This window comes from Lacerta agilis, chromosome 16 (assembly GCF_009819535.1).
Source record: "Lacerta agilis isolate rLacAgi1 chromosome 16, rLacAgi1.pri, whole genome shotgun sequence".
Taxonomy (NCBI): Eukaryota; Metazoa; Chordata; class Lepidosauria; order Squamata; family Lacertidae; genus Lacerta; species Lacerta agilis.
Window position 1 is genome coordinate 19,062,666 of NC_046327.1, and position 27,603 is coordinate 19,090,268.

Sequence of the window (27,603 nt, forward strand, 5' to 3'; positions counted from 1 at the left end):
GTAACTTGAGAATGTGAACGAGCTTTGCCCTGACACACTATAAACAGAGAATATGAAGTTTGGGCCAGGCTGTATTGTGTCTATGGGCTTTTCCTGCCTCCATGATCTGAGAATGAGTCGCAGGGTAAGTACAGGCAGATAAATGCAGCATACTCCCCCTCCTAACATCATGTGAGTAAGCACCCACTCACCCCACAAGGGCTGGATTCTCAGAAAGGTAGCCTCTGAACACACACTAATACCAAAAATAAGGTCTCACCCAGGAGAGTTAAAGTTAGCATAAATAAATATAACTCTTCTTTTTTAAAACATACATTTTGCATTTCTTAAGCAAAGCTTGCTGTCAGCTGCAAGCATACTGACATTCGCCGATAGCTTATTTATATAATTACATATAAAACTTGTAACATTTCCATGCTACAATTCAGCTATCAAAAATAATGAAATTAGTTGCTTTTCCCTATAAAAAAACACATTCCAGTAATGCTTATAAAGAATTTCACACACATATTTACAGATATGCCAGCACTTTTAAGCCTGCCAGAGTGCTTTCATATTCTTTGACTGCTGTTTGCAGAAAACTACAGGAAACTGTGAGAGCTACATTCATAAAACTGTGATGCATGTGTGTATAAATGTATGTGTGTATGTCTAATCTCCAGTTCACAGCATCCTGTCACATTGTGAGCCACCATGTTCCGAGTATATCAAAGGAACAACAACAAAAATACAAGTAATTGGTTTGGAGCAAATCTTTTTCACAGTTTTAACCTTTTGAGTGAGGCTCATCAGCCAGCACTCCATGGAATTGGATAAGGAGATAAAAACTTTACTTATTCAAGTTATGATTAACAAATGAGAAATGCAGTGCAGGAGTGAAATAAAATTTCAACATACAGTCCCAGTGATAGAGAGAACCCTATCCCCAGCAATCTGTTAAAGCCTGGTAGATTTTCATCTAAACTCCAATATGAAGGAATGAAGACCAGTAAGAACTTCTCAAGAGATGACCCTGTTCAGATGTTCTAACCCAGATAGTGGATACACAACATGGACAACTGTGGTCCAATTAAGAAATTGGGGGCAGCCTGTGACCTCTTCCAGCACCAATTGCCACTGATTACTATAACCACCATTTAATAGTCAGCAATGGGTATTAATCATAGTTAAGTCAAGCCAAATGTCCACTTGACCAGTGCCTGTTAACCAGCTTCAAACTCTGGTTTAGTAAGACGGAGAACAGAGCCTGGCTAGTTTCCATTGCAATCAACATCTATGCCAATGTGATGCTTAACTGTAGTTAAGGCAGGCAATGAAAACTGGCATGGAAGGGATGCAATCTAACAATCCATTTACAGTCCAACTGTAATTTAGATACAGTTCCCCACTGTCTGGCCTTATACGCTCGGAACAGCACTTCAAGACAGACTCTGCAATGCAACGTGTGTGTGTCTATGTGTGTGTGTGTGTGTGTGTGTGTGTGTGTGTGTAGATATGTATGCATGTATAAACATGTTTGCCAAAAATAGATTACCCAGTTAACTTTTAAATATCAATCTAAAGGCAAGAATCCACATTCCATAGCGGAAATTCAGTCCGTCGCTCGAAATTATGCAAGACTCTGCCTTAACGGTTGCTTTCAGTCTTGGACTTTACGCAAGTGGTTGTGATCCATGGCTGTGAAGAATGTGCACACGCCTGCCGTGATGAAGACATGCACCCCCTCGTAGAGAAGCTTTGGTGAGAAAACACTCCAGATGAAGAGGTGGTACCGCAGGCCCGTGACCAGGATGATGTACACGGCAACCGGGATGGAGCGCAGCAGCGCGTAACAGAAGCAGCCGTGCCCCATGGCGGAAGGATTCCTATAAACAAACAAACAAACAAATAAATAAATACATGATCTCAGCCTGTGTCAATGCCCTTTCCAATAATTTCCTTTGCATCTCCATGGGTTGGCATAGGAAAGCCTCTGTAATAAATGAAAGATGGAAGTGGATTTAGGAAACACAGGACAACCAGCTTCCAGCATTGCAGCCTGATGTGCAGAGAGCCAAAAACAACTCAGGTGGGGTTATGCCGAGTGGAGGCGCGAGTCTAAATGAATATATGGTTCTTCTAGATGCCACAGCAGGTGCTGTAACTCTCCACCCCCAAAGGTGCACTCCTTCTCCCAAGACAGACAGATGCCAACAACAATAAAGGTGTTTTATAAAAGAGGCGGGGTCACAACAGCCCAACTTAGCAAAACTAAAAGGAATGCTGATGGATTTGGCTTGTATTATTCGTAGATCATTGTATTCTTTTACTGCAGTGCACGTTTACATAAATATTACTTTCATTTTTTTGCTAAATTGTGTTCCTGGGACTTTGTCTCTCTGTTACCTACAACTGGGGACACCCACCCACCCTTTTTTGTTGTATAAGAAAAGCGATGGTTCGGAGGGGACGTCTCGCCGCTGCTAAGTTCCACAGCAGGCCCAAGACGATGGGAACCATCTAAGTGCCGGGCAGAAATCCAGATGTCGACTTAACAGTTCAAGAGATGGTTTGGCAGGCACCACATGGCAATCACAGAGAACCAAAAAAATAAAAAATAAAATAAACCCACCAAGCTATACTGGTGGCTCCCAAGGCTGTAGATTTATTGCCCATTAACTTTGTAGAGCTATTACACATGACCTTTTGTAAGCCCTGTCATAAAGAGAAGGCTTTGTCATCATGACAGTCAGGGAATAAAGAGAAATGATGGGACTGCTCATACATGAAGACAGCTCTCGCTGAATGGGTAATTGGGAAGGAACCAAAATGAAACATGTCCAGTGGGAGCTGTTGCCGCCAAGCAGTAATAACGCTTTGGAGCAGCAGTTCCGCCAGTGTGTTCCAGGGAACTGTGCTTTCCTTGAAAGCATGCCAACGGCTCCTCGCAGAGGCAATCAGTAATGGCATGCAAGCTTCTTGGAACGACAGCTTGCCCAGCGCGACTGGCATTCCCTGACAACATGGGGCCATCAGGAAGTGCTATGTGTTGACTTGGGTATACTATCAGTTCCCACAGAGAGCTGGGTAATTTGCAACAGGCCTGATGGGGCCCAGTGGGAACTCTGTATATGTCCCAGAATTCCCTGCACACTGTACAGGTATTTCACGGTAGAGAAGCAGGGGCTCGCCAGGAGACAATTCTATTGCCTGTGTATGTATAAGAAACATGATCCATTGCATGCTGTGGCCTGTGTACTACACAATACTGCAGATCTGGCTCAACTGAAGGTCCTCATTGTCACCCCAATACTATTTTAAGATATGAGGTGAGAAGCTGCCTGTAAGGTTCTTCAGTTGGGAGAAAATTAGTCTCCCTGGTCAAGATGATTATGATTATGATTGAGTTTATATACCACTCTATACCCAGAGGTCTCAGGGCAGTTCACAGAAAAGATAATAACAATTATTACTATTATTATTATTATTATTATTATTATTAATTATACCTCACCCATCTGGCTGAGTTTTCCCAAACACTCTAGGAGGCTTCCAAGACAAATAAAAACATAATAAAACATCAAACTTCCCAATACAGGGCTGCCTCCAGATGTCTTCTAAAAGTTGTGTAGTTGCCTATGTGTTTGACATCTGATAGGAGGGCGTTCCACATGGAGGGCGCCATTGCCAAGAAGGCCCTCTGCCTGGTTCCCTGTAACCTCACTTCTCACAGTGAGGGAACCAACAGAAGGGCCTCGGTGTTGGATCTCAGTGAATGATGGGGGTGGAGACGCTCCTTCAGGTTTACAGGGCTGAAGCCATTTAGGGTTTTAAAGGTTAGCACCAGCACTTTGAATTGTGCTCAGAAACGTACTGGGAGCAATGATGTTTTGCCCCCTGAACAGCCTTATGGGGGATAATCTGCACCTGAGTTAAAGAAGCTGGGTCTTCACGGGTGACTCTCATCCGGACTTCAGAAATTTTCCAAGGAACTTGACCAAGTTGGCTTTTAATTGTGGAGGGGGGGAAGTCATAGCATCTAAAAGTAGGGCAACTGAGTTTTCTGCTTCTCTCTCCCCACCCCTAAATATCCACATCTCTTTATGCCTCATGATGCTGGAGTAATACAATTCTGGCTGAGGAACAGGAATCAAGAACGCAACTGTGGCAAAATAACAATGTAAGCTGGAGAGAGATGATGAGCAGGACACCGTGAATACACAAACACAACCCTCTTAGGAATCTAAGCTCTCCCCGCTCAGATTTTTCTCCCTCTGGCTCTCCCACAACTGCTTTAGCAGCTCACAGCAGATGACAAGGCCAAAGTCAAGCCATTCTGATAGTCTTGCAACAGGTTGCAGCATTAATAATATTGCAAACACGCCACCCCCATAATCCATCACCTCCATACAATAGCCTTAACTTAACATTTGATTTAGCCCTGTCTCAAGTCTCTTTCTAGATTTAACACTAGTTTTTAAGTTGCTTTACATACAGCCCGCCTTAAAGTTAACACTGGGCATCTGACAGGTCAAAGTATTGTTTAGTCTTTTAACACATTATTTAAAAATAAAAAAGAATTCATAACTGGTACTGCAAACCCATTACTCTTCCCTAGTTGAGGGCATCCTCCAGTCGTCTTCCTTTTCTCAAGCTGTGAAACTAGAAAACAGCAGATCGCTGTTCCACATGGAAGATTTCATATGAAGTTTCTGGGCAAGAGTTGCAGATTGATACTCAAGGCCAAATAGTAAGAGTGCAAAGAGCAGGTTTTATGTTTTTGGCAAAAGACCCCACAGTCCACTGCATCTAATGGGAGGGAAAGCCTGATTTACACTGTCAAAAGGTGACAGGCCAATCCCACTTCATTAATGAAGACGAAAGACTCCAGAACAGAGCCACCTAGCTGGCAGAAAGCCTATCCTTCAGCTTCCACTATTTGGCTCTGTTGGCCACTGGTCTTGTGCCAATTTGATCTTCAAAGCTTGACACAATACAGGCGCAATTATTTCCATTTACTCAACATGACAATGCCCCCTCCCACCTGCCAGCATCAAGGCACTCAAGAATATAGCTCTAAAGGGCCGGCGACATCAAATCTTTGATTCTATACACATCTCTAGGGCTCATCACCAATTATCAAGCTGAGAGGTCCATCTGCTATCATTAAGGTGCACGTCAAATAGCACCGAGGCACCTGAATGTCACATGCATTAGGAACTACCGGTAGTTACGATACCGGTAAGCAAGGTGTGCCTATGAATGTATGGTCAACACAGGGGCAATAAATCCATTTATTCAGCTACTCTCCACTCCTCAAACCAGACCTGTGTTTCTTCAACGTTTGATACCTATGGGCTGGGTTTATTTTAGGAGGCATGTGCCGCCGTTGTTTATTGGAAACATTTGCCACAGTTCAGCCAAGGCTCCCAGAGGAGCTTACAGTACAGTGCATTAGTGGGTTAAAGCGTGGTGCTGATAACGTTTGCAAGGTTCGATCCCCGTATTCCTGCATTGCAGGGGGTTGGACCAAATGATCTTTTGGGTCCCTTCCAACTCTACAGTTCTACATATTTTTATTGATCAGTGCTCATAACTGTGGAAAGACAATCTCCTTGCAAATTCCAGCTAGATCCCTACCCTTTGGCGGGGCGGGGGGGGGTAGAGAAGAGGGAGGCTGCAGAATACAATGAAATTTAATAACTGAAGTGAATCCTCTTGAACGTTGTACTTCATCAGGAGTTTCTTCCCCCTCCAATGTTAGCCTATTGATGAACCAAGGTCAGCTAAAAGCTCTCCAGGTTCCTGTCTGCGTGAGGAGCATTAACCATACCATGAATAACACTTGTGATTCTGTGGCGGCTGCTAAGGGATTCTGACAACACAGCCTCTGCATCCTGGGAGAATGTATTTATGCAGGCTTTGCAGCCGGCGCTAGAATTGTGTACTGCACAAAAAACAGCTTATTAAGTTTAATAAAGGGTTGGAGGAGGGGTGGGGGGTGTGCTGTAGGTTTTGTAATGCAAAACAGAATTACAGGCACACAGGCAATCTCTCTGATGCACAGTAGGTGCTTGCTAAGTCTGTAGAGACGCAATACCAAAGCACTTGGTAAACAAAATGATGTGCCGCTGAACACACTAGCCATCGGATTGAGCAAGTAATGGTTGTCATAGGCCTAAATGCTGGTTTTTATATTGGGCAATAGTGAGACTGATAAGCCAATCTCTACTTTGAAGCAAAAATCACAGCAACCTGGCAGTAATTCAAAGGCAGGTCCTATTCTCTTAATACAACCTGTGGCTAGTCAGGATTTTCCCAGCTTGTGTGCTTGTGAGGCAGGGGGACTAAGTAGCTGAACTGTGGAATCAGGAAGACCTCAGTTCTCATGTTGTCCCTCCTGCCCACCCTTGGAATCTGATATATGGAAATAATGGTGACCAACCTGGCAGGTTGTTAGGAGGATCACTGCCTTGGTCAGGCTGAACCTGTGCTGGGAAAGACACAGGGAGTTCCACAGGAAGTTGATACTATGAACCATGGTAGCCTTTGGGTACGATCTCAGGTTGGCGTATGGAGGCACCATCTTTGGATGGTTCTGCTCCAACCTGGAGGACCAGTTCCAGAAGGTGGGATTGGGATGCACGCATTACAGGGCTCCTCATTCAACATTTGCATGAAGCCAGGAGTGCCAACTTGAATAAAATATGGGGAGAGGGGTTCCAGGTAAGCCCTGCCCCACATAATCGATCACATGACATGGCACACGCACACAATTTAAATGGCAATGCCCATCAACATTGGGGAAACGGCCCCTTGAAGCCTGCAAATGAGGTCTGAGGGTCTGAAGTTGGGTGTTATCAATATGGTGACAAAAAGCTATCTTTTCCAGCTGAGTTCAGTGATGCAGGTGAAGTGCTGATCGGGTATTCGGGAGCACTAATGAACCGGATGAGGGTCAATGAATGGAAACTCAATTCCTGACCAGATGAAGTGTAGTTCCTCTACCTAGAGAGGGTTTTTTTATTAGTTCTGGAGGGGACTGCACTCTCTCTCTAGGATCAGGTGCAGGGTTTGAGTCTCCATCCATCCATGAGATGGATGAGTCATCCAAGGCCTCTCTCTGGGCACCCCTGCCATCTGAAATGTGATGCGAGTTGGTGATTGGAAGAACAGCCTTTTTGATGGTGGCTCCCTACCTTCAAAATGGCCTTACTAGAGAGGAAAGCCTAGCACAGGCATAGGCAAACTCAGCCCTCCAGATGTTTTGGGACTACAACTCCCATCCCTAGCTAACAGGACCAGTGGTCAGTCTCAAAACATCTGGAGGGCCGAGTTTGCTTATGCCTGGCCTAGCACCTTTGTTACTATCATTTAGTGTGTTTTTTTTAATCTTAGGGCAGCTATAAATTTACACCCTATGTATAGATGGAATGTTGCTGTTTTAGAGTCAGCTTGCTTTATTCTCAAAATTTTAATTGTACTTTTATCATTACTACTGCTTTGATGGCCACCTGAGGACGTAATTTTTCCTCAGTGGTGCAGGAGATACAAATTACGTGTAAATAAATGTGTACTCCAAACACTCTGAAAGTACCAAATGAACACTAAGAGTGACATATAAATGCTACAGAACATGAGGCGAAAGAATCTGCCCCAAATGATTTAAAGCATTTGACAGAGGGGTAGAGAGGACTTATTCACTGGGCATTATTTCAAAGCTTCAAAATTCTAGTAAATTGCCTTGTTCTTTAAACACTTAGTATTTCTCAATCATTTAAAAAAAGGTTTTATAACTGAAATTTAAAAATATATATTATATAACTTTGGTGTGTTAAGTTAAAAGGTGACTTGTAAATACTAAATGTGAATAAATACTGGTTTAAAATAGCCCAATAGCTGTTCCTATTGTCTCAGCGTGGCATTTTCTTGCACTGTTCATGCAGCGTGATGCAGTCAGTAAATAGAACGTAAATCAATTTTTTATTATCATTTTAAAAAAAAACACAACCAAAAACACGTTCTTGGCACTTATATTGCCTGAAGTCTTCTTGTCAATGGTTTATCACCAATTTTGGGTTGAGTGGGATGGGAAAGAAAATATTAAGAAACTGAAGGCTAAATGAGAAAACAAGTTTGGAGTCAATATACCAGAAAATATGTGACATGTTGTCTTTATGCAAGAGAAGAGCAACTTCACCTCCGCGACTTTGGAAGAGTAGATACTGTCTCGGCCTGAATATAAGCCTCAATTTTTCCCCAAATTCCAACTGTGAAAAGCTAAAGTGCGGCTTAAATTCAGTGCCTTACAAAAATTGGCTTCTATGATATCGCTGCTGAAACAGACATACGATAGAACAGAATGGGTGTAAGTGCCTGTGGAATTTCAAGGGAGCGGCTTATATTCGGGTATTGTCTTTTCTCTCTCTCTCTCTCTCTCTCTCTCTCTCTCTCTCCCCCCCCCCCTTGAATTTTAAAGATGCGGCTTATATTCGGGTGCGGCTTATATTCAGGCCAATACAAATCTTCAAATGCTGCAGCCTTTCTGCCTTCCTCAATAAAAAAAAAACAGCTGGGATTTCAAAATAATGTCAGGAGCCAAAGTGACAGTCTAAAGCATAGGTGGCAAACTAAGGCCTGGGGGCTGGATCCGGCCCAATCACCTTCTAAATCCGGCTCACGGACAGTCTGGGAATCAGTGTGCTTTTACATGAGTAGAATGTGTGCTTTTATTTAAAATGCATCTCTGGGTTATTTGTGAGGCACAGGAATTCGTTCATTTCCCCCCCCCCCCCCAAAAAAAATATAGTCCGGCCCCCCACAAGGTCTGAGGGACAGTGGACCGGCCCCCTGCTGAAAAAGTTTGCTGACCCCTGGTCACTCTAAAGTACACTCTGGGTGTAAGAATTAAGGCCGCCACTTGAGCTCTGAGTATCCACGTGAAATCCCGATGGCACAAATTACCAAGGAAGGCTGAAGCCAAAATGTTTTAACTACACAGCATTAAACCCTTCTCTGGCCATTCACATATTTTCACATTATTATGACTTGCATCTTAACAGAATCCTTTTAGGACTCTCAGTCTACTTCTTTGCATTGCCATGTGGCTGTTGTTCATTTACCTCTCCTGCCCCTGGGTATTTTTCTATTTAGCTATTTAAAGGTTTTGGAATGAAAACACGTTTTTAAAAAACTGGTGTTAATGTGACTGTCGCTGCAAGGATTGAATTAGCTAGTCAGTGGCAATACCTCAACAGGGGTATTTTCCTTTTAAAGGATCTGAACTACACTGCATATGGGCGAAATTCACCAATTAAACAATGAATCTATTTTAAGAAGATGAACAATATTTGCAGCTCTTTAATCAAGCAGTCCAGCCAGGAAAATTTGTCATTCTGATGTAATGCAATTAATCTTTTTGCCAATTTTTTCAGTTGTTGTTCATCCTAAATTTTAATAGGAACTGTTTGTGTAGCTTTTAAAAATGGAGATTATATACTTAAAACAAACACTTTCATCCCACTAGGGCTTGTCCAAACATTACTTCTGGAGCCGATATTAAATGATTTTAACATAGTTCAAATAAATTAAAAATACTGTAAATGCATTCCTCTTAATTGTTAAGTCATCTTAAGTTAATGTTTTAAGTTGCTGTAAAACAGATTATGGATAGTTATTAACTAAACATTTGTTTAGTTGAGTCATTTTTCTTTTTCCAATATTACTCAAAGTAATTATTTCCTTTTGGCAACTAATTTTTAAAATAATAGAAAATAATAAAATATTAGGGGGGGACACACAACTATAAACACCCCACCAGGCATTTGCAGCTGGCTACAGGGTAGTGGCAAGTTTGACATGGCAATTTTTATGTTGTCATTTTAAGCATGGAAGCTGCTGTTTTTATTGTCTTCTAGTTTTTATTTTGGAGTTTAATAGTGTTTTTATTTGATACTTGTAACATAAGCAGCTTTGACGATCCTCATAGGGGAGGAAGGTAATTTTATTTATTTATTTATTTATTTATTTATTTATTTATATTTATTATTATTATGAACTACCATACAGTATTTTTTTAAAAGGAGAAAGGCGACAAGGTCTCCAGAGTTAGCAATTCTCCAGAGTTTTCACCAGGAAGCCCCACCAATGGATTCAAATTAGCTCACATATAATGAGAAAGCTTCCAAGTCAGTGCTCAATATTAAAAAGCTGATACACACTTCAGCCGCAAGCCCTTTATATTGTGAATATATACATTCACTCTATCATGGGGGGGGGGTGTCCTACAATTTTTGGATGGCCTTGTTGGCCAGGCCAAAAACCCTAGTCACCACCCCCCCAGGGAAGGGTAGGAGGGGACAGAGGCCAACTGGGTGATGCTGCTTGAAGGTACCTTGAGTGCCCTCAGGCTATGGCATCCCACTCCCTGCTCCCCATCATTCCTACTCTGAATCAGAAAAAACCAACAGGTGTGTATCTGAAGAAGTGTGCATGCACATGAAAGCTCATACCAAGAACAAACTTAGTTGGTCTCTAATGTGCTACTGGAAGGAATTTTTTATTTTATTTTGTTTTGACTATGGCAGACCAACACTGCTACCTACCTGTAACTGGAGGTGTGGTGACTGTCAGTTTGGATCTTTGTAACCAAGGCTCTCCAAAGCCACATCCCATTTTGGGCCAAAGCAGAAAAAGAAAGCACACATTTTCCAACCCTTAGGATCAGACTTCTGACACTAAACCTCTGCTGCCTTCTTCAGGAGAATAAAAGGCTAAGGAGTAAACCCTTCACAAATCCAGGGTGGAGTCCCTAAGACAGTTGGATGGTGTCTTGTACGCCTCCTTCCGGCAACTCCTGCAGCTAAGCTGGTGCCAAACATATTGCCCTGCTTTCCTTTGGACCACATCAGCAAGGCCAAGGGGGGGGGGGTCTTGTCACCTGTGTAGCCCAGCACCTCCATACACACAGCCTAGGACTGCATCCCAGGGAGGTCACTTTGGTGCTGCCAGCACAGCAGTTTGACTTCAACCCCCCACCCCCACCCCAGGAACACTCCATTGTCTCTTGAGACAGACAGGTGCCAACAAAGCCTTTTTGAAATGCTAATATGGGGGGAAATGTGAACAATTGCAAGGCAGAATCTGCAGGCAGGTATGTTTATCCCCCCTGCCCAGGAATTCTCTCTCCACCCACCAGTAGTTTTTCACTTCTTTTCTCCAGCCAGACTCTAAAAACCCAATTGCTGAATAAGTGGGCAGAATAAAAAAGAGCCTCCTGCTTGCCTGCCAGTCCTGCCCTGTTAAACGTTCCATTATCTCAGCCCACGCAAGTTTGAGAACACGCATTTGCCAAAACGTCTCCAGCTCGCCCCTTAGGCTCGCAAAGTTCGCTGGAGCATGGACTGTGACATTCAGCACACAGCCAGAAAGAAATTAAACATTTAGCAGTATTTATAAAGCTGCGGTCAGTGCAAAAGAAACAACAACAACAGATTACCTGCTCACTTCGGAGCTCAAATAGCACAGCAAGTGAATGGCCCACAACAAAGGTCCAGAGTACGTCGCAAATCCAGTTAGGAAGATGGCCGGGATTTCCACGTAGTTATCAAGCCCGACAAAGCCAGCCGAAACGTCCACAGACGCAATGCTGTTTGAGTTGCCCTGGAAGAAAAGGAAAATACTGAGCAGCTAGATCCACACAGTGAAAATTGGAAAGCTATCCTGCAAGGTAAAGGTATCCAAGATACGTCTCGAGGTCATAAGGGGTAGGAGACCTTTCAGAACTCTTGTCTTTACACCTTTCCCCCAGACCAGGGGCAGGGAATACTTTTGGCCCAAAGTGGGCAACCTTCCAGAGGCTGCGATTCAGCCACAGAGAAGTCAGAGGTTTCTGCATGTACATCTCCAGCCAGTCAGCCAGCAAGAGGCATTATGACAGATCAAGGATCCTTCCAGCCACCATCTCTATGGCCCATTACAAAAGACCAGAGGTTCCACACTCCAGCCAGAGACATTAGACAGGCGTCAACTATATCATGTTTTTTGCTGCCTTCTTAAGAAACCTTTCTGTTTACCAAGCATTCCTGGATTATTATTGTCAGCAACAAAAGGCCACTGATCACTGTGCAATCTGTTCTGCTATATTTTATGTTTTTTTTATTTCCCTTATAGTATACACTGTTTATACACACACATTTTTTTTAAATGTAAATTTCCTAAATAAATAAGACCATTAATAGTAGTAACAGAGACCTGGAGACTCAATCAGCCCCAACCTCAGGAAGCTGTCCACTATTATGCACCTCACTCAATTTCTTAAACAGACATAAGCAAAGGGCCCTTTAAGACTCAGGGCCTCAGGTGTGTGCAGCAACAGAGGCCTTTGAAGGTGAAACCATTTGTAGGAGGAAATTTATTAACTACATGGAAGGTGCGTGTGAAGAAGAGGATGTGATTATGGACACAGTGCTGCAAAAGGTGAAGTTTTAACCTTTTCTTCCAGTTTTTCCCAATTGAAATCCCCTCTCACATTTGCTATTTACTGGGGGTAGGGGGAAGAAACCATAAATGTATGATCACGAGTACCTGAATACTTTGCCACGTGGAGTAAATAGCAATTTGGAGAGGGGAGAATTTGGATCTGATCTCTGCAACTGTCACATCTAAGCCTTCTAGAGTCCTCCATCATGCTCTTTGTTCCTATTTCCTAGCGTCCTAGTTCACACAGGGAACCGACTAACTGTTGCTCTTCATATTGGGGACTATGGGATTAAAAAGTTCATGGATCCCATCAGTTTGCTGGGAGAGTCGGTCAGTGGCAGGAGACCATGTGCTAGCCTTTCAGCCCTTGTGTGGCTTCAAATACGTACCGTGTGGACAATCCAGTGCTATTTTTCTAGAAAAAGAGGTACCAGAAGTCACCATGAACACCTCTCTTGTTCTCTTAGAATGGCAATGGCGCCCACCTAAGAGTTCCAGCTGAAAAAAGCCCTGGGATAATCCATTGTTGTTGCTGTCAACTCAGGGATGTAAAGGACAATATGAGATCCCTCCAGTTTTTAAAAGAGGCATTCGAACCACTTCTGTATAAATCACAAACAAGTGGCTTATTTATTTTTAGTTTTTCTTTATATAAAGATTTTATATACTCCCCCGGCTCGAAGCGAATCTGTTCTTCGTTCCTTATTTGATTCTGCAGTTTAGAGCGTGGCATACCTTGAGGTAAAGTGTACTGTGCAGATATTACATTTTAAATATTTACGCTGTGCTATGTGAATTCTATTCCCAAGAGGATGCCAGCTTCACAAAGCCATTGCCCGGTGCTCAGAGGCGTATACAAATTTGTATTCGGGAGAGGACAAACCGTCGGAATGGAAGCATTGTGCGGAGGAAGCAGCCACAATATCTATCAACTGCAACGGGAGGCCTAAGTGGCCAGACAAATGTTCTCTTTTGTTCGTTATAAATTTTTGAACATGCATAGAAACAAAATGAACAGAACAGTAATTTTTAATGGGGACTAGGTTCTATATCAAGAGGTAGACAGAAACGGGCTAAAAGCAAAACGCAACTACGTTTGTACGGTAACAAAACTCAATGTCTACTTTCGTGTTACTTTGCGAGGAAGCCCACAAAGCACCCAGTAGATTTGGTGAGGAACAAGGACAAACCTCTGGATTCCTAGCTTGTGCAAACACTAGGGATGGGCGATATCTGGTTTTCAACTTCATGACATATCACCAGCTAAACATCGCAACAAAACGATATATCACAATGTGTGTAATAAGGATAGAACTATGAAGAGGCACCGGACCGCACCGCACCGCGTTTTAAAGCCGTTAAGAACGGACCTCCAGAACAAATTAAGTTCTTAACCCAAGGTACCACTGTATTCTTTGCATATCCCTACAAGCCACTGTACCAATTCACACACCCCAGAAGTGATGGGCTTCACTTGTTCTCCCCCAATATAAAATGGTAGCCTGGCAAGCTGGGAAAACGGAGATAAAAACTTCAACGGACTGTCAGTGCTAAGCATCTATGAAAGAGGTTGAGTCGGAGTGGCAGTTAAAGAGTTCTTCAACCTAGGGCAAAACCTCCTGTATCTCCTTGCCTGGAGAGCAAAACAAAAGAGATGAAGGAATACAATACCATCCCACAGCACTGGGCAAAAAAAAAGTTAAGGTAGAGAACTGCCATCTATTTCTGAGACGTGTTTCTAAGCTTGGTGGAAAAGCTTCAGATCAACCAATGAAACAGGCTCCAATTTCTTATGGGAGTTGTTGCAACCAGAACACTGGGCAAAACAATTTAAATGACAGTACTGTACAGTAAGTGCAGTCTCGGGCACAAGAACCAGAATCAAGGGACTGGAGGCAAAGTATCTTTCAAACTACGTTTCAGGGAATTCAGAGTTAACTCTGCTGGAGGGCCAAATGCTTGAAATATCAATTGCTAAGTGCTGTTGGGCTCAGGATCTCCTTACGGGAATCTCAGAGGCATCTGGCTGGCCTCTGTGAGAACAGGATGTTGGACTAGATGGGCCTTTGGCCTGAACAACAAGCTCATCTTATGTCCTTATGTTTAACTCGGAATTCCTCAGACGCTCATCGGGGTTCCTCAAAGAAGATTAATAACGCTGGGCAATCTTTCCTGAAACACCAGTTGCCAACAGCTATTATTAATCTTCCCTTGCAATGTGCAGCCGCGGGGAAATGTTAAGCACATTGTAGCACACTCTCGGTTCATCTGGGGCTCTGCGGAGGCCCAGCAGATTGTAGTAATGTAGGGCCTGAAAGAATACCAAGAAACACACCGGAACATTCTCTGGAGTGTTCCAGGGTTCTATGGCCGATACCAGAGGATCCCCTGGCAAATAAGTGTATGTTGGTAGGTTCTCTGCAGCCAGGAAAAGCTTTAATCTCTTAAATCAGATTTCTCCTCAGATTTATCCACCTTAGGACTATGGCATGCCCCAATAATAATAATTTACTATTTATACCCTGCCCATCTGGCTGGGTTTCCCCAGCCACTCTGGGTGGCTCCCAACAAAATATTATTAATAATAATAAGGAGCGAAAAAACATCAAACATTAACAACTTCCCTAAACAGGGCTGCCTTCAGGTGTCTTCTAAAAGGGCTGCCTTCAGGTGTCTTCCACAGGGTGGGCGCCACTACCAAGAAGGCCCTCTGCCTGGTTCCCTGTAGCTTCACTTCTCGCAGTGAGGGAACCGCCAGAAGGTCCTTGGAGCCCAAGGAAAATGCAGAGGCAAGCTACGCACCCAAGTCCATGAGGTCCGCAGAGGAATCACCTTGTGATATTCTGAGACATTACATATGCTTCCTTTTGGGGCCTTGATGGGAATTGTAGAATGCAATGCAGGAATCTCAACTAAAGCATCCATGACAGATGGCCGGCCAACCAACCTACGCTTAAGAACCTCCAAGGAAGGAGAGTCCTGAGGGAGTTCCACTGTCGAACAGCTTTTACCCTCAGAAAGTTCTTCCTGATGTTTAGCCAGAATCTCCATTCTTGTAACTTGAATTCATTGGTTTGGGTCCTGCTGTAAACAATCCCTAAGAACTAACAGTATCCTGTTAACACCGCCATGACCCCATCCAAGCTGTTTGGTGTGCAGACATTCTCAGACACTGCTGTCTACCCTATAAACTCCACACACACATACATCCCCACTGTAAACGCAAGGCCTCCAAATATTTCAGAAGCTTAAGGCTTTCCTTTCTAGAATATTCCTGAGGAAGCTTGTGTTAAATAAGTACGGGGAGATGGAGGGAAGTATATAAGCAGTAGTTTTCATTAGGTTTTAATGGGATCTTTAAAAGCTATTTGTACTTGCTGCCCCAGAACTTCAGGATCATTAGCCAATCTGTAGCAGGAGGGTTGGATGGATGGATAATTCAATTAAACCAAAGTATGAACCAAGACTCTACCAATATACTGTAGCCTCTAATGCAACAGAAAGTCTGCAAAGAAACCATATGCATCTCACCAGCGCTGCTTAATTGTCAGCAGTTCTGCACAAGAACACAGCTAAGAGAAAATGGCAACACAGAGTTTAATTTAAGAGTATTCCGAAAATAGTATTCCTGAGGCTTCAAAAAGCATTTCCAATTTCAGTTACAGGGTTGATCACATGAACTATTTTATGAAGACCGACTGCCTGTTAATCACTCAAGCTTCTTTTAACAGGGAGGCGGGGGCGGGGCTGTGTTTAATGACTTTTCTGGGTGCAGGGCATGCACTTCTATTAATAGTGAAGCAAAGCCAAAAGAGAGTGTATGCCTAGCAGTGTGTCGGTAGGAAGCAGGACAGGTTTTAAAGAACAAGTATCGGATGTGGAAAAAATAAAGCAGTGCCTTTCCATTGACAGAACTGCTAATCCTGTACCAAGTATTCTGAGTTGGATTGAACATATACCGTATTTTTCGCTCCATAGGGCGCACCGGACCATAGGGCGCACCTCGTTTTATAGGAGGAAACCCAGGAAAAAAAATTTCCCTGGTTTTCCTCCTCTAAAAGCCCTGTTTTTTTGAGGATCAGCTAAAAGTTTAGCAACTTTTTTTGCAAAGGGAAAAACCCTGGTTTTTTTAGGATCAGCTCAGATTTGTGCAGCTTTTTTGCAAAGGGGGGAAAGCAAAGAGGAAAAACCCCATTTTAATAGGGTTCAACTCACATTTCTGCAGCTTCTTAAGGAAAGGGAGCCGTTTCTACAGTTTCCAGACAGATAATCTAATCAGCCAGTCACATGTAGCTGGGGAAACAAACAACCTCTCTCTAAAGCACATTCAACAAAGGAGGGCGTGGCAAGAGGGCGGGGCTGAAAGGGAGCCGGGGACTCCTATCTCTCTCTGATCTCTTGCTGATCAGCTGCTGAGCGGGGTCCTTTCAACACCCCCTTTTCTCTTTGTAAAATAAAAAGCATGATCCTCTTTTGGCCCCTGGGCAATTCAGCTCCAGGGACCACCATTCGCTCCATAAGACGCACAGATATTTCCCCTTACTTTTTAAGAGGAAAAAAGTGCGTCTTATGGAGCGAAAAATACGGTATTTTATTAGAAGATGTTCTGAGTGTCTTGATGGGACAGGTGGAGGGGATGCAAATCCCCATTTCCTCTTTTAAAAACCTGAGTGGTGAATTTGCATGCAAGGAATTCACCAGAGAGAGTTTCCTCATGCTGTTGTTGGCATGCATCTGTCTCAAGAAGACAGTGGAGTGCGCCTCCGGGGGTGAAGTCAGACTACTGGAGAATCAAAGCGCCTGCTGTGGCTACAGAGACCGGTAACTCATAACAACTGCTGCCTCCAAAAACTGTTGTTTTTGCTGTGTTAGAAGCACCAAAGTGATCTCCCCGCAGTGCAAGCCTGGGCAGTGTGTATGGAAGTCCTGGGTTGCCCAGATAATAAGACCCCCCTCTCGACCTTGTTGATGTGATCCGAAGGAAAGCAGAGCAATACATCTGGTACCAGCTTGGCTGCAGGAGTTCCTGGAAGGAGGCATATGAGACACCATCCATCTGCCTTAGGGACTCCACTCTGGATTTGTGTAACGTTAACTCCTTTGCCTTTTCTTCTCCTGAAGATGTCCCATAAGGTAGTGGGTTCAGATTTTTCCTCAGGGTTTACTCCCAAAGCTGATCTCATGAATGAGTATAGACACAACAAGGCAGCAGAGGTTGGGGGTCGGTTTTCCTTCTCCTAGATGGGCTACCCTTCCAACTTGACAAGCCCCTTACAAGTGTAGAAACCGCTTTCTTGACCATTAGACCCACACCATTGGTCTACTCTGTTCAATCTGCCGGGCCTGTCTTTGCATGCCTAAATCATCAAATGTTTGAGACCCTCCCCTGGTTTAACCAGCTGGTCAAAGCCATTCCCCAGTGTGTGGCCGCTGTCATATGCTGACAGCTTCTGGGAGCTGCAGGTGAAAACTGAGTGCAGGGTTGTGATCAAAGGTGGAAGAACTATCCCAGAAGGAGCACAATATGTCCCCCACCAGAGGAACTACCCCTCCCCTAACACCACATACACTTCATGTATTCCACACACATTAGTATGTTCTCCACTATAAAGGAGGCTCATCTGTATTTTGGGATTTTCAATTCTTCAAAACTTAATTGCCAGTCTCCACAGGCAAACATTTTTGTAGTACAAAGGTACAATCGCCACTACAGAAATTCTTCATGCCACTTCTCTTCCTTCCATATGAAGGTTGCATTTAAGTAGAACTACAATTAACCTTTGAAAAGGACTCAATTTGAATTTTCATAAATTGAATTAAAGCTGGCAAGATCTGGCCATTGTTGCCATTGCTGAAATTTCTTGGTAAGTGGCTTTAAGTCTCTTTAGAAGCAAGAGATCTTTTTGAATGCTTTGAATGAAAACAGAGCTTGCCTAGAAACCCAAGGCTGCCACAATGCTACACAAAACACCCAGTAATTCATTTCCATAGACTGCCTTTCGGTCCAGCAAATGAAAAACAAAAATTTTATTCTGACGAGCGTTAAGTGGTAAACAAAATATAAATAGGAACCATCCATCAGCTTGCTAAAATATTAAAAAGAAGGGAAAAAAGGAATGTTTTAAATGCTCTCTGGAAGTCCAAAAAGGACAACCACGTGGGTTTCTTTCAAGCCAAAGACTTGCATGGAAAAGAACTTGATGATTCTGGTCTCCCTCAAGCAAATTTCTTAAGGTCCACCACCACATAAAACTGAGATGTACTGAGGCATAAGAATCCTGCAGATAGGAGAAAGTACTCCCTGAAGTATCTTGGCCCCAGATCACTTTTGGACAGAATAATCAACTGGAGGCACCATGGATAAATCTGGCCTCTTCAACTCTTTGAACCACTCCCACAAGGGAAACGGCGTATGTGCAGGTAACAACAGCTGCAGCAATGGGCCCTGCCAACCTGTGTCCAAGTTCCATTCTCAACGTAGCTCTAGTTCCTGGTCAAGAGTTTATCACCTAAGAGGCAAGCATCTGAACTGAAACAAGAAACTGGCTACAAATGAGGAAGTACGTTTCTTCTAAAGACAATACAGCCGTACCTCTGTTTACGTAACCTTCTGGTTACATAAACTTTGGAATGCGCGCGTGGAAGTATTTTACAGGGTTTCACCGCATGCACAGAAGCAGTCCTCAGGTTGCAGAAACCTCAGGATCCGACCGGACCTCCAGAACGGATCCCATCCGCAACCACAGGTACCACCGTATGCTCTTACCTGGAAAAAGAAGAATGCTTGTCCAAACCAGTAATGCATGATGGTAACTTGAGCTGCATCATACTCCAGCGGCTTCCAGACGTACTTTGTCATCATGGCTTGGATGAGAAGACAGAAGACCAACACGGGCAAGTTGTGAGGCCTGAGTAAGAGCGCAGCCAGCAGGACCAACCCACTGTAGATTTCCCACAATCCTATAAACTTTGTCTTAGCATCTGTTGAGAGAACCTGAGATTTGAGCAAGTCTTTGGTGCCTGTGAAGACGATGCCAAGAACAAAGACGTAGACGAAACGTGCTTCAATTATGCCCCTAAAATGAGAGAGAAAAGATAGAACAAATTCAGCATCTGATGGGTCGAAAAATCTGCTTCTGTTAAAACTAGAATAAATAATCCAAAATAGGCCCATCCACGAAGCAAAGCCGATGGAGCAAGACATTATCAAGAAGCGAATGGAATAAATCAAAGAGTTCTGTGTGGAAATCTTCCTGATGGATTGCACCCCCATGGGATGCAGTGTTAGAAACTGGGATAGAAAAGCTAGGAGCCAAATGGCTTCTGGGACTTGGGTTGTGGACGCCCAAACAGAATGTCTAGTCGCCACGGGGGTGGGGGGTGGGGTCAGCAACACTTTTTATTTATTATTTTGATAAGCTTGAATATGCAAATCACGTAAGAGATGCATTGTTAATATCACATTTTTAACAGAAATTGTTAATACATGTTTAATTTGGTGTTTACAATAAAAAAAATTGGTACCATACTTCAGTTTTCAAAACACTCTGCACTTTATTGTGAAAACTCCTTAACATGTTGTCTATCCTTAACATATACTTTGAGGCTTCAAAGCACATACATTTCAGTAATCCTTGAGTGTCAGCCAGGAGCAAAAAAATGGCACCCAGGCTCTGTGAGGTGCTCGCAAATGGAGAATCTTTAGGCACAAAATGTGCCTGGCGCCCTGCTGATTTTGAACCCTGATGGGATTCTGAGTAAAATTTGCCCCCAGAACTTCCTGTTCTACAACTCTCAACCATAACCCTGTATGTTTATTCAGCTATGAAAATCTGGAGCTTTTATACCCGTTATGGGGATGTTATTCCCATGACGAAACCTAATGCTGCAATCCTGTGCACATTTACCAAAGAACAATGGACACTGAACTCAGCAGGAATTATTTCTGAGTAAACCCCAAATCTTTTGAACACCCACTCTTTCAAAGTTTTAACAGCTCGGTCCAAAGTCTGTTAAAACTTTGAAATAGTGGGTGTTTAAAAGATTTGGGGTCATGTCACCTCTTATTTCATAACCTGTCATCACATCTCCATTGACAAAGACTAGAAATTTATAGTGCAATCCTAACCATTCCTACTCACAGTGCAAAAAGTATTGCTGTATGCCACCCCACTATCCAAGCGAGCAGTGCGAGATTCCAAGGGTTCCAGGCACTTACCCAGGGTCTGTTTTTCATTTGGAACGAGGCACAGTGGAGATTGTAGTGTCTTTCTGTTATATTGTTTATTTACACATACATGCAACCTGAGCCTGTGGCGGGTGGCGCTGTGGCTTAAACCACAGAGCCTAGGGCTTGCCGATCAGAACGAATCTCCACGACAGGGTGAGTGCCCGTTGCTCGGTCCCTGCTCCTGCCAACCTAGCAGTTTGAAAGCACGTCAAAGTGCAAGTAGATAAATAGGTACCGCTCCAGCGGGAAGGTAAACAGTATTTCCGTGCACTGCTCTGGTTCGCCAGAAGCGGCTTAGTCATGCTGGCCACATGACCCGGAAGCTGTATGCCAGCTCCCTCGGCCAGCAAAGCGAGATGAGCGCCGCAACCCCAGAGTCGTCCGCGACTGGACCTAATGGTCAGGGGTACCTTTACCTTTATCCTTTACAACCTGAGCCTATGGTAGAGGGGTTCATAGCATTTGCACCCAAGAGGGCCTTGCTTTCCCCAAAGCCACAGCTGTTTCTCTCAGTTCCCAGTTTGCTGCTTTGCTTCTAAGCTCACATCACTACCAACTCTTTGCTCTCAACACTGGCTTTGTCTTTCCAACTATCCGCAAACTGGGGTAAGGTACCTGAATCATGCAAAGAGCCCCATTCCTTTGATCCCCTTAATGGACCATCACCCAGGCAATCGCCTCAACGGGAAGCCAGCCTGACTTATATCTTAACACTTGCTGGATCCAGGAGTTTGGGGGGGGGTCTACATCTTGGGATACTGGACCCCCACCCCAAGGAACACTAATGACAAGCAATTCCAAGAAACAATACTAGAGGTAAAAAATACTAGTCTTAGCATCAAATCTATATAAAAACATATGATTTAGCAGTTAAACTCAAAACATAGTGCATGGAATAACAATTCCTGCATCTGAGGACTATGTTCTCAGTGGTGTCTTTCATTTGAGGTGGCACACAGGCAAAGAAATGAACAGCTGACTCAAGCTCACAGGGCCTTTATCTCCCTTTCTTTCTCTGGAAATCACTTCGAAGGAGGATGTTGAATTTGAAGGCAATCAAACCCCTGCTGAACTCCTTCAAATACCTCAAGAGGGATGGGAGGGCTAAAAATAAGGGGAAGGTGTTGACGGGCTGATTTGCACTATTCACATGCCTTTTGAACATCAGCAGGAATTGGATTTTTGTACACAACCAGGGTGCACAAAGGACCTGTTATTCTGTAAACCACCATTACCTGATGAATTGCACTTTCTAATGGTTTTGGGGAATCTGAGCAAGAAAAGGCTGAGAGAAGCCGGAGCTTTAAACAACTAGACTTACAATCACACTCAGGTTTCAACGATGGCTGCAGCCAAACCCATTATACCCAGGGGCTTTCAAACTTTTTATTGCCAAGAAAAACTTTGCCTTATCTGCTGAGGAAACCTGTATATCTGTCATGGAGCTCCCAGCATGTCCTAGGCTCACACTGCACTCATGAGGAGCATTGAAGAGGCCTGGTACGCCTCAGTGTGGCATGTCCAGAACTCACCTGCACACCTCCCTGTACCTGCACACTGAAAGCAAGTAGAAGTAATGCTAGCATTCAAAGCATCTCATCTGCCACTAGGGCTGTGCCATAAATTGCCATACCTTTGAATACCGGTATTGTAATCAGGACCGGATTTAAGTTTGATGAGGCCCTAAGCTACTGAAGGTAATGGGGCCCTTTATATGTCCAGCTGTCCTTTGTCAATAACAAATTCTCGCTGTTTTTGTGTTGAATATATGCTATATGGTAATTTATGGACCTAATAGGTCTCCAAAGCCATTTGCACATAACAAAATATGTATTTTATCAAAGTAATTGAAATACAATTGAAATACAATTAACAAGAAGTATATTAATAGTGATGGGGACACAGGTGGCGCTGTGGGTTAAACGACAAAGCCTAGGGCTTGCCGATCAGAAGGTCGGCGGTTTTAATCCTTGTAACGGGGTGAGCTCCTGTTGCTCGGTCCCTGCTCCTGCCAACCTAGCAGTTCGAAAGCACGTCAAAGTGCAAGTAGATAAATAGGTACCACTATGGCGGGAAGGTAAACGGTGTTTCCGTGCGCTGCTCTGGTTCGCCAGAAGCGGCTTAGTCATGTTGGCCACATGACCCGGAAGCTGTACACCGGCTCCCTTGGCCAATAAAGTGAGATGAGCGCCGCAACCCCAGAGTCGGCCACGACTGGACCTAATGGTCAGGGGTCCCTTTATCTTTTTATATTAATAGTGAAATACAATTAAGAAGAAGTAGATTAATAGTGAAATAATCATTAAGCTCTAACTGTACGTAGGTTCTATTTTATTTGTTTTTTATCTTATATTTTGGAAATGTACATCCAGGTTTGTGTTTTCTATATTTTGGGGGGGGGGGGAGCCCAAAAGAGTGGGGCCCTAGAGCTATAGCTTGTTTAGCTTATACGTATACAATCCGTCACTGATTGTAATAACATCGTAATAAGTGTTTCAACAAGGCAACATACTGGTGGACAAAAGGTGGACAGCTTCCCAGGGGGTAGCACAGCTGAACTTTACAGATACTTTGAAGATAGTTTGCAGGCTCTGTTTGCTTGCTCTCTCCTCCTTCCTACCCGCCCCCACCCCCCTGATAAATAAGGAAAGAAGCCATGGGCTGTAGCTAATTTTAACCCCTCACAAGCACACAAACCAACTCTTTCAGCGGAACTTCCTGTTCTCAAAAACTCTCAGGGCTCAGCTAATTATGCAGAGGTTGCTAACAGGCAAAGTAAACAGTCGAATGTAAACAAAAAAAACTGGAAAGCGCTCCCTACCGGTAAAAAAGGGGGGGAGTGTTTTTGTTTTTGTTTCCCCCCCAAATAGCTTTCCTCCATATTAAAAAGGAAGGTTCTTAGTTTGTTTGTTTGGGTTTAACGGATTTTAGTATTGTATTTTTATACTGTGGCAATTTCCCTAGGGACCTTGGTGGTGAAGGACGGGTAGGGAATTTAAATAAATAAATAAATAAATAAATAAATAAATAAATAATAACCCAAACCTTGCTCAGTTATCAAACTCCATTATCTTTAAGGCACCTTCATCTCCAGTTGATAGCATAACGTTTCTCTGGCTTTATCGCAAGAGATCTTGAAAACCACTGTACAGTATTACCAAAGACCGGCAATTTAAGCAAATTACAAAAGGGTCCCTTTCCAACTGTACAATAGTATGATAAGAGATTTTTTTTAAAAAAAAATACATTATATTTCAGTCTATGCTAATTGGAATTAACATGCTGATTGCACTTAAAACTGTCAGAAGCAGGTTTTGGGTAGGCATTTTAAAAAGAAAAGTTATTCACCACTCTAATTGCGTTAAAAAAAAAAAACCCTCTCATTTCAATTGAAGCAGTTAACGTTTCTGTTCTGTTTCAAGAAAGAAAGAAAAACATTTGACCCTGAGGAACATCCAGCGGAAAGTTAAACTATGCCACTAGTAAATCAATTCATATAAACAAATGTGTCATTTAAATGAAGGGTTGCATCCAACTAAGTCCGACTCAGAGTAGACCAACTGGAATTAATTGTCCTATTTTTGTGAGTTTACTCGGAGTATGACTAATACTGGATACAATCCTAAGTTTAACAGTTAAACGAGTTCCACTTTCTATTATCAGCATTGAATGCCTATTATATCAATATGCTGCAAATCTTACATAACAGAGACTTTCTGAAAATGTTGAAGTCATATATATATATTTTTTAAAGGACTTATTGGTCTCTCTCTCTCCTCCATCCTTCCCTGCCAAAACAAGGTTGGGGGGGGAACTGAAATATATGCAATATTTAACATTCTCATAAACCCTACCTTTATTTTATAGCTTTTATCAGTATAAAATGCATTATTTATTAGGCATACCATTTGCTATGTTTATGAAATTCACAAAGCAGTCCTACGCATGCTTACTGGGAAGTAAAACTCATTCTGTTTAGTGAAGTTCTCCCACGATAAGCACACAAAGAATTGCAGCCTCAAAAAGTATGCATCTGTTCTGTAGAAGCAAAATTACTAATATATGATCAAATACTAGAGAAAGCTGCAAAGTGCTTTGCCTAAGTACATGTATCTTAAGCGTTCGTCATCTGATAAGTTGTACGCCCTGAGATCTATGGATGAAGCGGCTATATACCAATTTAATAAATAATCATAATGATAATAAGTTGGGGAAATTAAATGTTGAAAACAGAAAGTAGAAATTTTGTTAATCTTGATGACTTGCTGCATATTTAGATGGTTAAATTTTTGCAGTACAGTCGTATCTTGGATCCTGGACACCCTGGAACTCAGACATTTTGGCTCCTGAATGCCGCAAACCCGGAAGTGATTGTTCCGGTTTGTGGATGTTCTTTTGCAACCCAAATGTCTGACGGGGCTTCCGTGGTTTCTGATTGGCTGCAGGAGCAGCCAATCAGAAGCCACGATTTGGTTTTCGAACGTTTTAGAAGTCGAACGGACTTCCGGAATGGATTCTGTTCAACTTCCAAGGTATGACTGTATTATATTTGAGGGGTGTATATGTCGTTACAGCAAACACAGAAATCATCACTTTCTAATGTTGTTGTACATCATTTTACATAAAACTCTTCACAGTATACATTTTAAAGCAAGAAAAACCTTGTCTTTAAAAAGCGTGTTATTCATTTCAAAAGAGAAAATATTTTATAGCGGTTCTTTTTCAGTATTCCCCCAACTTAAAATAAAATTCAGAGGGAAAATGGCATGTACCCAAATAACACCCACCCACCCAACTCCCAGGCCTTCACACCTTTGTGTATCATATTCTTCCCTTGGTCCAAGGCAAAAGGACAGGGAAATGCTGTACATGCAACTGGTGAAGATGACTTACTGGGGGTGAGAAAAGGCTACATTTGGCCATGTCATCAGAGACAAGGACCTCCACAAACCACAAGTCCAAGTTACTTTAAAAAAATCTTACTTGCTTCATAAATCAAGAGACCACCAATTAGTTGCAGGGGAAACAACAATTCAACCACCTCTCCTTAAAAGTTACAGGAATGCATCTCAGTGTTCTAGTTCGTACATGTAGCCACAAACACTCTCGAGATTTCTAGCTATTAAAATGAGTGCTCTCATTGACATTCAGAAGCAGAAGTTTCTTGCTGCATTTTTAATGAACTTATTTACGTATAGGCCAACTTTTGGGGCATAGTCCAGTCAAGGAGGCATACATTTTATATATATATATATATATATATATATATATATATATATATATATATATAATTTTAAATGACAACAGTACACATTTTTTATAATGTATCAACCCAGTTAAAGATGCATTTTTTAAAAAGAGCTGTTGTACTTCAGAAGCCTCAGATCACATGCCTCTAAACTGCTCTTCACATTGTAATGGCGATATTAAGCCATCAGCTTTAAAGGAGGAAGAGTCACGCACGGAACCTGCAGCTTTGAAAGTTCAGCGGATTATGCTTCTGGCTTAGAAGCCCCCAAAGTCATTTGTGAAAGAGCAGGTGGCTGCAAGTAGGAAACGGAGAGATTTGCGGAACCTTGCTGTCAAATTGATCCTCAACTATCCCTAGCATTGTCATTTAACACTCAGCTGGTCGCCTGCAATGAGCCAACCATGCATCTCCAAGCTGACTAGGTGCCTCCTCATCACCACAGTGCATTATAGAATCACAGAATTGTAGAGTTGGAAGGGACCTGGTGTTTACTCCTTCCTTGTAACATGAAGCCATTGGTTCGAGTCCTACCCTCCAGAGCAGGAGAAAACAAGCTTAGCTCCATCTGCCATGTGACAGCCCTTGAGATATCTGAAGATGGCTATCTCCTCTCGGTCTCCTCTTTTCCAGGCTAAACATACCCAAGTTCCTCAACTACTGCTCATAAGGCTTGGTATCCAGACCCTTGATCATCTTGGTCACCCTCCTCTGCACACATTCCAGCTTGTCAATTTCCTTCTTAAATTGCAGTGCCCAGAACCGGACACAGTATTCCAGGTGTGGTCTGACCAAGGCAGAACGGAGTCTTACAGGAGCTTCCCATTTTGCAACGGTTCCTGGCAACCTGCAGAAGCTCTTAAGGCTCATAACCAAACCAACACACCGCTCGCTCGGATAACATTTCCTTTTAGACCTTGCAGTGTTAAGTACATTTACATAGCTGCTAATGAACTTACTTTGAAATATCTTTGCTGTCTCGTTGCCATGGAAATTCCACATTTCCAATGGCTGCCCGGTAACTGTACACTCCCAAGAGTCCAAGTGCCATTGCTATTTTTGAAACCAGAGAACATCTCCGCTGCACAAGAATAAAAATCATAACTAGAGATACAGATGCCACGAGAGAAAGTTCAGCTTTATGTTCAGAACTGCAAAAACACAAGAATAATTTCAATTAGATCCATTTTAACAGATTCAACTACTGCAAGTTCATTTTTTGAAATTGTTGGTCGGTTGGACCTGTATTAAAGTTGTTTAACTCTCTTTAGCCTCCTTCCCAATAACTAGTTTCAACCCAAAAACAGCAAATATCATACCCTGATATACCGTATATGCTTTTGTCTAAGTTGCATATTACTTCATTTTGTCACATTGTTCCAGACATTTTTTATTACTAAAAAATGGACTTGCCTCTTGATTACAGCAGAGGAATTCTCCCTATCCTAAACCATAGATATAGACAGATACAGAAATAGCTAATTATAGCAAGATATATTTGCCCCAGCCAATGTTAATTATTGGGATTTATTGCCCCATTGGGGTTTTTCCCAACAAAAGCTAATCCAAGAAAGACTTACAGCACAATCCTAACCATGTCTACTCAGAAGTAAGCCCTACTAAATTCAATAGGGTTTACTCACAGGTAAGTGGGTTCAGGATTGCA

At 42.8% G+C, this 27,603-nt stretch overlaps 1 protein-coding gene across 1 annotated transcript in view; it reads right to left on the reverse strand.

The window, feature by feature from the left end:
• Positions 1–306: 306 nt before the first annotated feature.
• The window catches only part of PIGG (phosphatidylinositol glycan anchor biosynthesis class G), a 50,237-nt gene continuing 22,940 nt past the window's right edge, over positions 307–27,603 (reverse strand). The window contains exons 10-13 of the mRNA XM_033172753.1: positions 26,897–27,088; positions 19,226–19,535; positions 11,477–11,640; positions 307–1,865 (exon numbers count right to left, since the gene is read on the reverse strand). Of these exons, the coding sequence (XP_033028644.1) occupies positions 1,640–1,865; positions 11,477–11,640; positions 19,226–19,535; positions 26,897–27,088 (892 nt within the window). The 3' untranslated portion in view covers positions 307–1,639. The remainder of the gene's footprint in view (positions 1,866–11,476; positions 11,641–19,225; positions 19,536–26,896; positions 27,089–27,603) is intronic.